This window comes from Capra hircus, chromosome 11, assembly GCF_001704415.2.
Source record: "Capra hircus breed San Clemente chromosome 11, ASM170441v1, whole genome shotgun sequence".
Lineage (NCBI taxonomy): Eukaryota > Metazoa > Chordata > Mammalia > Artiodactyla > Bovidae > Capra > Capra hircus.
In genome coordinates, this window is record NC_030818.1 from 10,364,934 (window position 1) to 10,380,943 (window position 16,010).

General features: G+C 45.4%; 1 protein-coding gene across 1 annotated transcript; it reads left to right on the forward strand.

Moving 5' to 3' along the window:
• BOLA3 (bolA family member 3) lies at nucleotides 7,678-15,745 on the forward strand. Its single transcript, XM_018055022.1, has 4 exons — nucleotides 7,678-7,811; nucleotides 10,680-10,803; nucleotides 12,574-12,662; nucleotides 15,353-15,745. Exons 1-4 carry the CDS (start codon nucleotides 7,758-7,760, stop codon nucleotides 15,416-15,418), a joined length of 333 nt encoding a protein of 110 aa, XP_017910511.1. The 5' UTR covers nucleotides 7,678-7,757; the 3' UTR covers nucleotides 15,419-15,745.

A 16,010-nucleotide genomic window follows, 5' to 3' on the forward strand; every position in this document is an offset into this window, starting at 1 on the left:
CTCTTTGGCAGACCCTAGGTCACATAGCTCTCTCCTGGCTGCATGTGGGGCTAGGAAAAATTTCTGGATTTTAACTTGGGGTGCAGAGCTCATAGCAAACTATTTGAAAAATCCTGGATGGTACAAAAGCCTGGACAGTCTGCTGTTGAGTGAACTTTTGTTCCTGTTCTGTGAAAAGATGAGTTTTCACTCTGATGTAAGTATCTGAGTGCACTGTTTAGTTCAGCTGACATTTTTTTGTAGCAGATTTGCTAGTTGAAGGAAGTAGATTATTGATTCACAGATAAGGCCAAGCTCTTTATCTGTGGCTGACCAGTATTTTGAATATCACTTCCTTAGAGGAACTTACTTACCTGGTTTGTTTTTTTTTTTTTTTGGAGCAGGGAGGAGGGGGAATACTTTGAACAGTTTTATTGCATTTAATCCTTACAGTGATCTATTGAGGGAGTGGCAGTTGAGACGTACATTAGGGATTTTCAGTGTTTTGTAGAACATGTCACAAAAGCTCAGACTTCGACTACATAGCAGGTGGGTCTTTTTCTCTTGGCTGCATTTGTAAAAGTTCTGTATGCTCAAGAGTGCTAGGAGGCTCTATAACATAAAATGACTGCAATTAAAAAATCATGCAAATGAGTTAAGGAAAAAGTGAAAGCCCAAGATAGTGAGATTGTTTTGTTTTGAAAATCCTTTTCTAAAAGTTCAAATTTACCCGCTGTCAATCAGTGCATGCTCTTTTTGTCCTGTGTCATGCTGGGCCTTTGACACAGGTTAATAAAGCAAGATCCTGTCATGGAGTTTATGGACCAGTGGATAAAAAAGACATTGGGTTGTCCAAAATGTTCCTTTGGTTCTTAAGTCAAAATACACATTTTTCATTTCTACCAAGAACTTTACTATAGAATGTAGTCACCGTTTTGTTCCACTTCCTTTTGCCATTTTTCAGGCAACTTCATGATTCTATCTCTGAAAACCTTCTATCTTTTTGAGCAAAGAACTATGCCAGCTTCCTTTTACAGTCTTCCAGGGAATTGAAATTTTCTTCCATTCAGAGAATTTAGTAAAGACTGAAATACATGGAAATCTGAAGGTGCAGTATGGTAAATATGGCAGATGAATCAACTTCCCAGCCAATCTGTAACATTTTTTACCTGGTTATCAAGGAAACCTGGAAGATTGAGTTTTCTGTTGACTAAAATCCCGGTTGGTCTAATCATTTGGTTTTCCAGAAACCGCTCATAATAGAGGACTCCCAAGAAGGCTTTTTTTTTTTTTTTTTTTTTTTTGCTTATGTGGAACCCAAACATCAAAGTGATTAACCAAGCTCATGCAAATGATTTCCAATGATTGATTTGGTATTTTGAGTATGTCAACTATGTCCCTCAGGTGTAACATTATTCTCAATTGATGTCTTGATTTGATCACTGTCAACTTCAACTAGTCTACCCAACTGTGGAGTATCGTCCAGGGAGAAGTCTCTAGCACAAAACCTAACAAACCATGTTCAATATTAAAATTGCAAAAATTCACCAATTTTGATAGTGGTTTTTTTTTTTTTTTTAATGCATGCTATAGCTGTCACAATCTAACAAAACTTTTGAATGAAGTTAAAGACAACTTCATGGGTTACATCCTTCTTGTGGCAAAGGGGCTTGCATAACTCAATGAAGCTATGAGCCATGCTGTGCAGGACCACCCAAGATGGGTGGGTCATAGTGGAGAGTTATGACAAAACATGGTCAACTGGAGGAGGGAATGGCAAACCACTCCAGTATTCTTGGCAGGAGAACCATGAAAAGGCAAAAAGATATGACACCGGAAGATTAGCCCCAGGTCAGAAAGTGTCTGATATGCTACTGGGGAAGAGCAGAGGACAGTTACTAATAGCTCCACAAAGAGTGAAACCGCTGGGCCAAGGGGGAAATGACTCAGTTGTAGATGTGACTGGTGGTGAAAGTAGAATCTGATAATGTAACAAACAGTATTGCATAGGAACCTGGAATGTTAGGTCTCTTGGACATGGTCAAGCAGGAGACAGCAAGAGTGGATGTCAACATCTTAGGAATCAGTGAATGAAAATGGACAGGAATGGAAGGGTTTAATTCATATGACAATTATATCTATTACTGTGGACAAGAATCCCTTAGAAGAAATGTAGTAACCCTCCTAGTCAAAAGAGTCCAAAATGCAGTACTTGGATGCAATCACAAAAACAACAGAATGATCTAGGTTCATTTAATCCAAGTCTTTCCCAACCACTGATGCTGAAGAAACTGAGGTTGACCACTTCTATGAAGACCTACAAGACCTAGAAATAACACCAAAAAAAAAAAAAAAGATGTCCTTTTTATCATAGGGTATTGGACTGCAAAAGTAGGAAGTCAGGAGATACCTGGAGTAACAGGCAATTTTGGCCTTGGAGACAAAATGAAGCAGGGCAAAGGCTAACAGTTTTGTCAAGAGAACACACTGGTCATAGCAAACACTCTCTTCCAACAACACAAGAGATGACTCTACACATGGACATCACTAGATGGTCAATAACTGAAGTCAGATTGATTATATTCTTTGCAGCTGAAGATGGAGAAGCTCTGTACAGTCAGCAAAAACAAGACTGGGAACTGACTGTGGCTCAGATCATGAACTGCTTATTGCCAAATACAGACTTAAACTGAAGAAACTAGGGAAAACTACTAGGCCATTCAGGTATGACCTGAATCAAATCCCTTATGATTATGCAGTGGAAGTGACAAGTAGATTCAAGGGAGTAGATCTGGTAGACAGAGTGCCTGACAGGAGGCAGTGACCAAAACCATCCCCCCAAAAAAGAAGTACAAGAAGGCAAAGTGGTTGTCTGAGGAGGCTTCACAAATAGCTGTGGAAAGAACAAAAGGAAAAAGCCAGGGAGAAAGGGAAAGATATAGCCAAATGAATACAGTGTTTCAGAGGATAGCAAGGAGAGATAAGAAGGCCTTCCTCAATGAAAAATGGAAAGAAGAAAACAATAGACTGGGAAAAGACTAGAGATCTATTCAAGAAAATTGGAGATACCAAGGGAACATTTCTTGCAAGGATGGGCACAGTGAAAGACAGAAAGGGGAAGGACCTAACAGAAGTAGAGAGACTTCCCTGGTGGCTCTGGCAGTAAAGAATTCACCTGCAATGCAGGAGACTTGGGTTCGACCCCCGAATTGGGAAGATCCCCTGGAGGAGGGCATGGCAACCCACTCCAGTATTCTTGCCTGGAGAATCCCCAAGGACAGAGGAGCCTGGTGCACTACAGTCCATGGGGTCACAAAGAGTTGGACGTGACTGAGCGACTAAGCACAGCACAACAGAAGCAGAAGAGGTTAAGAAGAGGTGGCAAGAATACACAGAAGAAGATACAAAAAAGGTCTTAATGACCTGAATAACCATGATGGTGCAGTGACTCACAGAGCCAGACATCGTGGGGTGTGAAATCAAGGGGGCCTTAGGAAGCTTTACTACAAAAAAGCTAGTGGAGGTGACAGAATTCCAGCTGAGCTATTTCAAATCCTAAAAGATGGTGCCGTTAAAGTGCTACACTCAATATGTCAGCAAATTGGGAAAATTCAACAGTGGCCACAGGACTGGAAAAGGTCAGTTTTCACTCCATTCCCAGAGAAGGTTAATCCCGGAGAATGTTCAAACTATGGAAAAGTTGTACTCACTCCACATGCTTAACAAGATCATCCTCAAAATCCTTCAAGGTAGTCTTCAGCAGTATGTGAACCAAGAAATTCAAGATCTACAAGCTGGGTTTAGAAAATTGCCAACAGTTGTTGGATCATAGAGAAAGCAAGGAAATTCCCAGCAAAACATCTGCCTCATTGACTACGCCAAAACCTTTGTGTGAATCACAGCAAACTGGAAAATTCTTAAAGAGATGGGAGTACTAGACCATCTTACCTGTCTCTGGAGAAACCTGTATGCAGGTCAAGAAGCAGCAATTAGAACCTTACGTGGAACAACTGACTGATTTAAAACTGGGAAAGGAATACAAGGGTTTCTACTGTCACCCTTTTTATTTAACTTATACCCAGAGTACGTCATACAAAATGCCAGGCTGGATGAATCACAAACTGGAATCAAGATTGTCGAGAGAAATATCAGCAACCTCAGATACGCAGATGATAGCACTCTAATGGCAGAAAGTGAAGAGGAACTAATGAGCCTCTTGAAGGTGAGAGAGTAAAAAAGATGGCTTAAAACTCATTCAAAAAACTGAGATCATGGCATCTGTCCCATTACTTTATGGCAAATAGAAGGGGGGAAAGCGGAAGCAGTGGCAGATCTTATTTTCTTGGGCTTCAAAATCTTTGTGGACGGTGACTGCAGCCATGAAATTAAAAGACGCTTGCTCCTTGGAAGGAAAGCTATGACCAACCTAGACAGTGTATTAAAAAACAAAGACATCGCTTTGCCAACTAAGGTCCGTATAGTCATAGCCATGGTTTTTCCAGTAGTCTTGTACGGATGAGAGAGTTGGACCAGAAAGAAGGCTGATCGTGGAAGAATTGATGGGTTCAAAATGTGGTGCTGGAGAAGACTTGAGAGTCCCTTGGGACAGAAAGGAGATCAAACCAGTCAACCCTAAAGGAAATTAACGCTGAATATTCACTCAAAGGACTGATGCTGAAGCTAAAGCTCTAATACTTTGGCTACCTGAGGGAAGAGCTGACTCACTGGAAAAGACCCTGAGTCAGGTAGCTCCCTGGAGCTGCCTTAAAAGATGGGTGGTTGCAGCATAACAGAATTTTCCCACGGTTTTTATAGGGAAGTGAAGCAGCCAGTATTAGTGAAGGATATGTTTCCATTGGACAGGTAGGTAGAGGTAAGTCAAATGAAAGGACTTGGGTTTTTTGCTTGTAGGTGATGACTGAAGGATTTAAATTCAGCAAATAATGGACAATTTTCATTTCAGGTGGCTCCAACAGCAGTTCCAAAAACAGGGTAGGAGGAAGATACTAAAGCAGATAGTCCAAAATCACTCCCCAGGTGATCCAGGGGTTAAGAAATTGCTTTCTAATGTAGGGAACATGGGTTCAATCCCTTGTCAGGGAACTGAGATCCCAGTTGCCATGGGGCAGCTAAGCTACTGTGCCTGCATGCTCTGTAGCAAGAGAGGTCCGTAGGCTACAATGAAGACCCAGCACAGCTGGGGCGGGGAAGAAAAATGAGCCACTGTTAAGTTATGGGGTGAAGACCATTGGAGCAAAAGTACTGATTTTCAGTAAAGGAAACAAGGAATTTTGCAAATGCAGTTCAGTGAATTTAACACTGGTCTCTTAGTTAAAAATAACCAATTAAAATTACTTTAGTGTTCAGTTCTGGCTCTGCTTGTTTCCAGTTGCACAAACAATGTCAAACATGTCTCTTCTCAGCTCTCCTTTATTCTTTGCCTGCTTCATTTCCACTATGGCACTACCCCCACGGTTACAAAGATGGTCCCCAAGAGTACATCTCTACCAGTTTAGCAATCCAGGTGCAAATGATCCTTTATTTTCCTTAGTTCCCAAAAGTCTCTAGACCAATTCTGATTGGTCTGGCTCAGATCATGTGGCCAACTAAGCCAATCCCTAAATCTGATCAACCTGCCTAGGTCATGGGATATGGTCTGCCTCACTGAGACCACCCTGTTTTGAGTAGTAAAGAGGTGATTCTCCACTGTACTCTGGAAGAAATATCTTTGGCAATTTAGTTACATCTCTGAAGAAAAATTGAAAGTTTGTAAATTATCCCTAATCCCACCAACCCTAATTGTTAAAGAATCAAGCAAAGAAAAAAAAATGAGGCTATTAATAGTAATGCAAAGGAGAAACTGGGGCTTCCCAGCTGGCTCAGTAGTAAAGAATCTGCCTGCCAAATGCCAGAGCTGCGGGAGACATGGATTCAATCTCCAAGTCAGGGAGATCCCCTGGAGGAAGTAATAGCAACCTACTCCAGTATTCTTGCCTGGGAAATCCCATGGACAGAGGAACCCATGGGGTTGCAAAGAGTTGGATGCAACTGAGCATTAGCACTGATGAAAGGAAAAATTACGAGGGTCAAAATAGTAAAAAGACAGAATTCAACAGTAAAATTTAAAGTTTTAATTGGCTTTATTGACTCAATTCAGGCAGCATCTCATCTAGCCAGTAAAGGGGAATTCCAAAGGGCTGCAGAAATGAAAAGCCCTAAAAGGCAAGTAAAAAGGTTATTTCAGGCTTAGGCAACCTACCCACAGGAGACAAAAGGTTTTTCTGTGACAGATTATTTTATTGGTGCTGAACAGAATATGACTGATCAGAAGACAAGGCTTGAACTGACTTTAAAAGATGAGTTGGTTACCACATAAGCCATCTTGTTGCACAGTTTGCATAGGGAGGTACACGCAGTCCAGTAATAAGGAAGGCTATATTTCAGTTGAGAAGGCTAAGTGCCAAAGAATTGATGCTTTCAAATTTTGGTGCTGTAGAAGACTTGAGAGTCCCTTGGACAGCAACGAAATCAAACTAGTCAATTCTAAAGGAAATAAACCCTGAATATTCATCGCAAGGACTGATGCTGAAGCTGAAGCTCAGATAGTTTGGCCACTTGATGCAAAGAGCTGAGTCATTGGAAAAGACCCTGATGCTGGGAAATATTGGGGGCAGGAGAAGGGGGTGACAGAGGATGAGATGGTTGGACGGCATCATTGACAATGGACATGAGTTGGAGCAAATCCGGGGAGATAGTGAAGGACAAGGAAGCCTGCCTGACATGCTGCAATCCATGGGGTTGCAAAGGATTGGACATGACTTAGTGATCAGACAGCAACAAGTAAGGAGAACACAGTATCTCCCCAAGAGCAAAAGTGGAGACATTTTAAGCTAAGGTTATATACACATTCATGAAGGGTCTTGGCTCAGGAGAATTCAGTCTAGAACGGGGGCAAAAGTTGTCAAAGTTTTAGTTGATTCAAGTCAGGAGGGTCAGGAAAGGTCAATATCATTTCTTAGCTTCCAGTTGATGGGTTGGTTGAGCATTCCAGGGGATGGGAGTGGTTGAATTTTGCAAAACAACTCAAGAGTTTGCCAGGCTATGCAAGATCTGTGGCTCAAGTGGCTCTTCCGCTGAGCCATTTCCTGCAGGCACCTTCAATTCAGAGATATCCAAAACTGAGTTAGTCGACCCTCTTCACCCCAAACCTAGTCCTCCTCTGCCCATTTCATTGTCCAAGCCAGAAACCTGAGAGTCATCCGTGACGCCTTCATCCCCTCTCCCGCCAATACCGTCTTCCAGTCCATTCATTCACCTCCCAGGTGTCCGAGTCCACTCTTCCGATTCCTGCTGCTGTTCAGGCCTTTAGTCTCTGGACCACTGCGACTGTCCCCGCTCTTCGCAGGGGCCAGTGATCTTCCTAAAGCTCAAATCTGAAAACGACTCCCCTGCTTAAAATCCTCCCCGAGAAGTCGAAGCTCTTCCGTTTAGCAGCAGGTTTTCTGGTGGAGAGTAGGAATGAGGGCGTTCCACCTAGGGCGCCAGGGTTCTTGGGACAAGGGAAAGTCCGAGCACCGGCTTCTAGGCCGAGGCGGAAGGACCCACTGGGGGCGAGGGTTGGGAGGCCAGGTGAGACTGGGCGTCCAGGGCGTGCCGGGCGGCTGGCGGCCTCCGGACAGCAGGGGGCAGCCTCGCCTGTGCAGCGGCGGCTCTGGTCCCAGACTCCGCGTCTTTCGGGCGACGCGGCGACCTCGGACGGCGGGCCGCGTCGGCCGGGCATGGCGGCGTGGAGCCCGGCCGCGGCAGTGCCTCTGCTTCGCGGAACCCGCCGGGTGAGCGCGGACGGGGACCGAGCCACTCTCCCCGGGGCAGGAACTGCGCTGGGACCGCGGGGCGGGCCGGGTTTGGAGAGAAGGCCTGCGGAGGGCGACGCGCCGGGCCAGGGGCTTCGCCTTCCTTTCTCTCATTCATTGATTTGCTGGTTCAGTTATTCAGTGGCCCCGGCTACGGGTACTGAGAGAAGTGTCAGGGCCGGCGCGTGCTGGGGGAGCTCCCCAACGGGGTGGGGGTTGAGGCCGAGGGGAACGGATACATAAACAGTCTTAATACAGCAGGCACGGAAAAAGCAATGTTGCTTTACCGAGCCGAAGACATGGAGTCAGAGCCTGAAGTCGCGGCGTGCGTGCTGGTTCCTGTGACTGAGTCAGGGCTCCAGAACGTCCTCCTGGCTTCTGTGACCTTGACCCTTTCCAAATCTCACACTCCTGGAGTAGGGAGCCAGTAGAGGGCACTCACCATACGCTCTCCTAATTTTCTCTCCCCTTTGCCGATTCATTCTTCCTTCACTCCATCCATTTCTTTTGCTTTCCTTTCACATTCTTCCTTCTCTTGGACCTGCCTCCCCCAAGCATGAAGGGCACTGCTGCTGGAGACTTTCATTGTGGACAGTCGACATTCCAGGGGTTTTGGCAATTGATTGCTGGTTTAAAGGCCGCTGCCTGCAGATCAGCAGAGATGAGGGAAAGACTTCTCCCAAGGAGTCATAGTGCTAACCCCACTGTCACCCTTTAGTGACTGCTGCGCTGCCTGCCACCTGGCTACCCTCTGCCTTTGCCCCCACCCCCACCCCCAGGGCACTGTTTTCAGAGGAGGTCTCCCGTCCACCCAGTCTTACCCAGGTCCACAACATAGGATTCTGTCCCTCTGAACAGCACTCAGTCTCCCTCCAGATCTTTCTCCTGACCTGCGTTTCAGCTGCCTGCTAGAATCAGGACTTCTTTGCGGGTACCTAGTACATATGCCCGGAGAAGGCAATGGCACCCTACTCCAGTACTCTTGCTTGGAAAACCCATGGACGAAGGAGCCTGGTAGGCTGCAGTCCATGGGGTCGCCAAGAGTCGGGTACCACTGAGCGACTTTACTTTCACTTTTCACTTTAATGCCTTGGAGAAGGAAATGGCAACCCAATGCAGTGTTCTTGCCTGGAGAATCCCAGGGACGGGGGAGGCTGGTGGGCTGCCGTCTATGGGATCGCAGAGTCGGACACGACTGAAGCGACGCAGCAGCAGTACATATGCCGGTTTTCTCTGGTGGCTCAGCCGGTAAACAATGCACCTGCAATGCAGGAAACCTGGCTTTGATCCCTGGGTTGGGAAGATCCCTTGGAGGAGAGCATGGCAACCCACTCTAGTATTCTTGCCTGGAGAATCCTCAAGGCCAGAGGAGCCTGGCTGGGCTACAGTCCATGGGGTCGCAAAGAGTCAGACACGACTGAGCAACTGACCACACAGTACATATGCCCTGAATTGTGTGGATTTTCCCCCCTGCTCATTCATTCATTCATCCATCACTCAAGTTCTCCTGGGGGCCTGCCCTGGGTCAGTTCTGGAAGACTGCAATAGCAGGACAGACCCATGTCTTGGCCTCTAAGACCAATTGTTGAAAGAATCAGTGCACAAGGTATTTTAAAGACTGTGCTCTGAGGTTCTATAACACAGGACCCTGCTCTAGGCCATCAGAAAAGGCCTGAGGATGGGCAAGACTGAGGGGGTGAACGGATGGTACCTTCAGCACCAGCATGTGAGCAGCACTCCGCCCACCATCCTCCTCCAGCCAGGGAGCCTGGTACTACTCCCCTTTTAAGGATACTCTTTGGGAATCTTTCCTGACTTGCTTCAAAAGGCATTGTTACACTGGCATCAGGAAGCCTGTGTAAGAAGTCCAAAGTCTTTATCCTGGCACTGAAGCCCTGCCATACTCTATTTTCTTTTTTTCAATATTTATTTTTACTGATTTGTTTGGCTGCACTGGGTCTTAGCTGAAGCATGCAGAATTTTTTATCTTTGTTGCATCATACAAGAGTCTTAGTTGCAGCATGCAAACTCTTAGTTGCTGCATGTGGGATCTAGTTCCCCCACCAGGGATCGAACCCAGGCCCCCTCCATTGGGAGTGCAGAGTCTTAGCCACTGGATCTCCAGGCAAGTCCCTGCCATGCTATTTTCAGTCTCTCTTTTCAGCATGTGCTTGACCTAGCCAAGGGGCTGCTGACATGATTTTCTGCATCTGCATCCCTAAGAGTTGACACATTCCCAACAGAAGCACTGGTTCCTTAGGGTAGCTATTGGGGGAGGGAAGAATGTTGCTTCCAATGGTAAATAATCTAAAAATGTTCCTCTTTCAGGTCCTTTCATAGAATTCTGTTTCTTCTTTCCAGTAAGGATTGCAGAGAATAGCTGCCTTATTGAGCAGTAGGTCACAGGATTATACCCCACTGGAGAGAATGTGGAATGTTAATCAGGCCTAAAGGGTGGGTGCTATTTGGTCCCATTAGTACATGGTCTGCGGCATGCTTGCCCAAGCAGGGCATGCCTGGCCTCTCCTGGTCTGCATCTTACTAAGGGGTCCAACCTTGGGCATATCACTTGGTGCTTCAGGCACCTCACTAAAACTGTCTTCATGATAGTGTCTCACTATCATGAGGAATAAACATCTGTTGAATTAACTTAGGGACCTTGTTATCTCTGGAGTCCAAGTTAGTTATTTACAATTCCACTTCTCCCTCAAAAAAAGTTTATTCTGCATCCTGGGGAACTTAAATGGGCATCTGATGCCATGCAGTGCCCCCGGTTTGGCCCAGGGCCCTGCCTTGCAGGGGAGGTCAGAGGGGCCTGCACAGTGACTCTCGTCTGTTCTGTGGCAGCTTCCTCTTCTCCACTGGGCCCAGCGCATGTTTGCCTCACAGACCGAGGGGGAGCTCAAAGTGACCCAGATTCTCAGAGAAAAGTTTCCTCGAGCTACAGCTATCAAAGTCACTGACATTTCAGGTAAGGTTTCTCTCAACTTTCCCACAGAGTTTGGTAGGATTTTACTCGCTAGAGGGGAAGAGGGCAGGGGACTTGGAGGATACCCACCACCAGTGGCTTCTCAGGATGTATGGATTTTAGACAGATAGACCTTGGGCTCTTCTCCTGGAAAGGGTGGAGATGGGAATGCAGAGACTTAAGCAGGGAACTACTTAAGGACTCATGGTTGCCAACCCGGTCCGGCTCAGATTAGATTCCTCTCAGTCAGCGTGGGGCTCAGCTCCAGTCTTTAGTTTGACTTTGAGATGAGCCAGACTTTAATTTCCTCACATTCTTCTGATACCCTAGAATGCCAAAGCTGGAACAGATTCCAGGAAGAATGAGTCCAGAGAGGCCAAAGAACTTGCCTGGCCCTTCACAGGGAGGCGGCCGCAAAATCAGGACTCAGGGAGACTGTCCTGAGCCCAGTGACCAGCCCTAGCCAGGCCCCGCCTTTCTCCAATAACCCCTGGGGCCTCAGAAGTTCAGGCTGACTGTGTATTAGGAACAGGCTGGGCAATCAATGTCTGCCCCCTACTGGACAGGAAAGATAAGGCCTTTATCCAGACACGCCTGTGGAAGAGTTGGTGATTTCCCACACTCAGACAGTCTTCATCATTCTCCATTGCTCTAGGGCTCACTGGCTTCTCTGAGAACATAACTTTTACAAGGATTAGGAGAAAGTTCAGAGAGTCCTTTTATCCTGGTCACTATAGGAAATGAACCAATCTAAAGATCTGTTAGAATGGCAGTTTGAGTGAGCCCTCTGCAGGGATCCCAGGGCAATGCTGAGGTCTTGGCGTCACCAGTCCTGTACCTGCCACAGGCCCAGTTAGGGCAGAGCTGGAACTTGACCTCTGGTCTGGCTCTGCCTAGTCCTGGGTAGAGTGCAGAAAGGGGATCGAGGCTGGGAACCTTGCTTTAGCCAAAGCTTAGTCTCCTAGAACATATAAGAAAAGCTTAACAAAGCCTATTGAATGAATGGCACTTTCTTGCTGAATTGTTTCATGCTAGAGCAGCACATTTCATCAGCCCTAGCTCTCAAGCCACATGGAGACAAAGATTGGTCTAGGGGTAGATGGGTCCACACAAACTCTGCCTTGAGAGCTGTCCCTTACCTGCCGTAGCCCGGGGGGAAACCTTTAATTCAGCTTGTAGAGCAGGGGTGCTGGAGAGCCCAACTCTGTGATTAGCACGTCTTCACTGTCTATTGTAATGCTGTGTCCATATCATTCAGCTTTCTGCTGAATGATAGCATTCAGATCATCTCTCACACTTCCTTATTCCTTTACTTTCGGATACTACTGCATGTGGTTTTCAAATCAGATTTTAATGTGTTTTTGCATTTTTAAAAATACCAATTACTGGTCCTTTGGGAAGTGGGACCTTGAAATTCAGTCCCTCCCACCTTCTTCCATGGCATTTGCTGGCGTAATAAAAGGCGCTAGTAGGACAACTGACATTTCTGAGGCTCTGCATGTTTTGTGCCTTATCTTTCCTGCCTGGAAGCAGTAGTGCTGGGTACCAGATACAGGTACTTTGCAGAAGGAAGAGCACATTTGGGATTGAGGCAGCCTGCCAAGGGGAGGCAGGGTCAGATTGTAAGCCATGATTGTCCAACAATCTTAGCAGCTTTCTGCTGCATGATGACATTCAGACCTTCTTTGGATTGTGTGGTACTTATTCAAGGACATAAGTAACTGTGGCTGCTATAACAATAACAGAAACACTTTCAAATGACATTTATTTCAGGAGGCTGTGGGGCAATGTATGAAATTAAAATTGAATCAGAAGAATTTAAAGAGAAGAGAACTGTCCAGCAGCACCAGATGGTAAATCAGGTCAGTAGAGGCAGCAGTGCTTCTTTGTCACGTTACTGCATCTGAGAGGGCCTGCGAGTGGAGACAGAATCGCACTGCCCATCCTAGGAAAGCATAGTGCAGTGCCGCATCGTGTGAGCAGGACTCAGGACCTGAGGAAAACATAAACTGAAACGATCTGGGATTGTATTGTAGGCAAATACGAATTTTATTCAAAATGGAAAACAGGCCACCCAATAGTTATTTTACGTTTCCCTGTATATTACTATCAATGTTTACTGTTATTATTGCGTATTGAATAGTGTTTGTAAACATAAGACCAAAAAAGATACATGTTCTTGTAGATTTGAAGGTTTCATTTAAGCCTCTTTAAGGACTACTTTACAGGTGGGTAAACTGAGGCATGCTGCTCCAGCTGTCCCAGACCCAATGACAACAGCAGGGGGCTGGAACATCAGATTTAACCTGACTAAGGCCCAGTGTATTCATTATCTATGCTTATTTCACTTGAAATTTATACCAGCCTTGACCCTTGCACCTGTGTCTGTAAACTCACCCCTCCATCAGTGTGTTTATTGTTCTGGAAAGTTGGACGTTGTAAACTAGTTTAACTTTTGTAAAGCACAGTTGTGGCCATGAAAGTCAAATCCAGGTGTTCCAAACGACTCTTCCAGGCCTTTCCCACCCTTCTTGGCATGGACCCTCCCTCCGGCCCCGGCCCATTGGTCTCTCCATGCTTCTGGCCCTTTGCCCAGATCAGATCTCCTGCCTGGGCTGCCCCTCCCTCACTTCTTTGCTGGGCTCAAATGCTGCCTCACTTTCCTAATTTGTAACAGGGAGAGTAACAGGATTTGCCTCTTTGGAGGCATTAGTGGTAAAGTCATATAAAGCGCTGAGAAGAGCGTCTGACATATGGTGAGCCCTTCGTAAATGTCAGCTGCCATCACCATCACCATCTTACCTGTAAGCACTGCGAGGAACCTGCACCAAGTCCAAGGGGCAGGACAGCAGTCTCCTCCGCTTGGGAGAATGTCACCTGTATCATCTTGGGCTCAAAGTTTCCTTTGGGCCCCTACTGAACACATGCCTTCTCTGGTCCCATCCTTGCTGGGGAACCTTGCTTATTTGTCTGTCATTGCCCTAGGAAGCCGACTCTGCAGGCCAGCCCTGCGTCTGTTTTCTTTTTTCATAAATTTTATTTTATATTGGAGCATAGTTGATAGAGGGAAAGGAGAGCTGGCCTGGGTTTGGTTATTATTTTACAGAGAAATTAAATGTTTAATGCCTGAAAGACTTTCCACTTCGGAGAAGTCACCTCCTGGTACTGGTGTACTTTTAACCTGGAGCAGCTACATAGCAAGGCCCACACCACTGGAGCAGGTTTGGCAGGGGAGGAAGGCCTGAGCCTGACCTCTGGCCTCATTCAGGTCCTGGTGCTGCAGGGACTAAATATCTATTTGATTGTGGTTCCTCATTTATACTGGGGCCCTGACATCATTTGTGGCCTTAAACAAACCTCCTATTTTACAACTTTATTTATTCTGATCTAGAGTAAAATTGGGGAATTGGTGCGGATGAGCATGGTTTTATTTAAAAAGAATATTTTTACATGAAGCTATCTATATATTTTTTTTCTTTTATTCAAGTAATTTTTAAAAATTTTGGCTGTGCTGCTCAGCTTGCAAAATCTCAAGTTCCCCAACCAGGAATTGAACCCAGGCCTCTGTAGTGAAAGTGCTGACTCTTAACTACTAGACCACCAGGGAACTCCCAGTGTGGGGTTTTTTTTAATATAATCTTTTTCATTTATTTATTTGTGGCTAAGCTGGGTCTTCCTTGCCTCAAGGGCTTTTCTGTGGTCATGGAGAGCAGGGGCTACACTCAGGCTCTGGTGGGAGGGCTCCTCATTGTGGTGGCTTCTCTTGTTGTGCAGCAAGCCTCTAGGGTGCACAGGGGTCAGCAGCTGCAGTCCTCAGGCTCTAGAGCTCACGCTCAGTAGTTATGGTGCGAGGGCTTAGTTGCTCTGCAGCGTGTGGGATCTTCCTGGATCAGGGATCAAACCCACGTCTCCTGCAAGGGCAGGCGAATTCTTTACCACCGAGCCACCAGGGAAGCCTCCTCGGTGTGGTTTTAAAGAACAGCTGTTCTTTGCTCAAAGAGCAAAACACAAGGAGCAGTCTAGAAGCTCTTCACTGGGGCGGTCTAAGAAGTTAGAATATGTATAATGGAACACTGTGCTGATACCAAAAAGAACGAGGGTGTGCTTTATGCCTGAGATGGAAAGACCCTGTGTTAGGGGAAAATGCAGAGTGTGGAACAGTGTGTTTGACATGCCATCATGTGTGTTTTTAAAAGGTAGGGGGGTGGAATATATATTCATATTAGCTTGAATATGCATTTTTAAAATTCTCACAAAGATAAACATGCAGGTAACAAGTTTTATATTTGGGAGGGAGGTGGAAATGGGGGCGGCTGTGGAAGGGAGACTTCAGGACATGCCTTTTTATGCCTTTTGATTTTTGAGCGAACTTAAATAGTGATTCCAAAAAAAAGTGTTTTCCAAAAAAAAAAGGTGAAGATTGTTTAAAGGAAGTGTGTGTGCAAAGTGTCCTACAGAGATAAAGCTATTAATATATAAAAATATTCCAGTAGAGACTTACTGTAATCAGTGTCAAATACAAAACAATGATGATGCTCTTCTGCTTCCTTAGGCACTAAAAGAAGAAATCAAAGGTATGCATGGATTGCGGATATTTACCTCTGTCCCCAAACACTGACCATACTCTGGCTGCGTTGATGCTGCTGCTAAAACTTTGGATGAATCTTACTACCACCGTTCTTTCCTCAGCATATGACAAAAAAATTATCTATTTTGTTCATAGACATTTCCATATTGTAATTATAGAAGAATATGGTATCTATTTAGATATTAAATTAAAGGCAACAGATAAGTAAAAAATTTTTTCATTACAAAATATGTACTGAATCCTGCTGTGTGCCTAGGCAACATTCTTAACGTGGGGATAATGTAATTAATAGAAGCAGACCAAGAAAGACTGTATGAAATTTTTGAAGGGTCATGAGTAATGCTTTTAGTTCCTTTATTTCAGAAACGTGTCCTTTTATTCAAAGTGGTCTTGTCTTTTGAACAGTTCTGTTCTGATGCTAGAGGCAGAATGGACTGCAAGCTTCCTTGTCAAGAAACTTTCTTTTTTCTTCTTCTCTATGAAACTGCTCAGGTCCCTTAATCTTACTGAAAGGAAAGGAAAGACTTTGGTTTTGCTCTTCCCTTAGTTTACCACTCTCTTTCCCTTTCCCTCCAAACTTCGTACCAGAATGATCCTGGACCCTCCAGCTTCTTACTTCCTG

Bases quoted from the DNA above. Each gene is read 5' to 3' on its own strand.
- BOLA3 (XM_018055022.1), top strand. From the start codon at position 7,758: ATGGCGGCGTGGAGCCCGGCCGCGGCAGTGCCTCTGCTTCGCGGAACC. The intron at 7,812-10,679 runs GTGAGCGCGGAC...GTTCTGTGGCAG, and splicing joins TGCTTCGCGGAACCCGCCGG to CTTCCTCTTCTCCACTGGGC. The intron at 12,663-15,352 runs GTCAGTAGAGGC...CTGCTTCCTTAG, and splicing joins AGCACCAGATGGTAAATCAG to GCACTAAAAGAAGAAATCAA.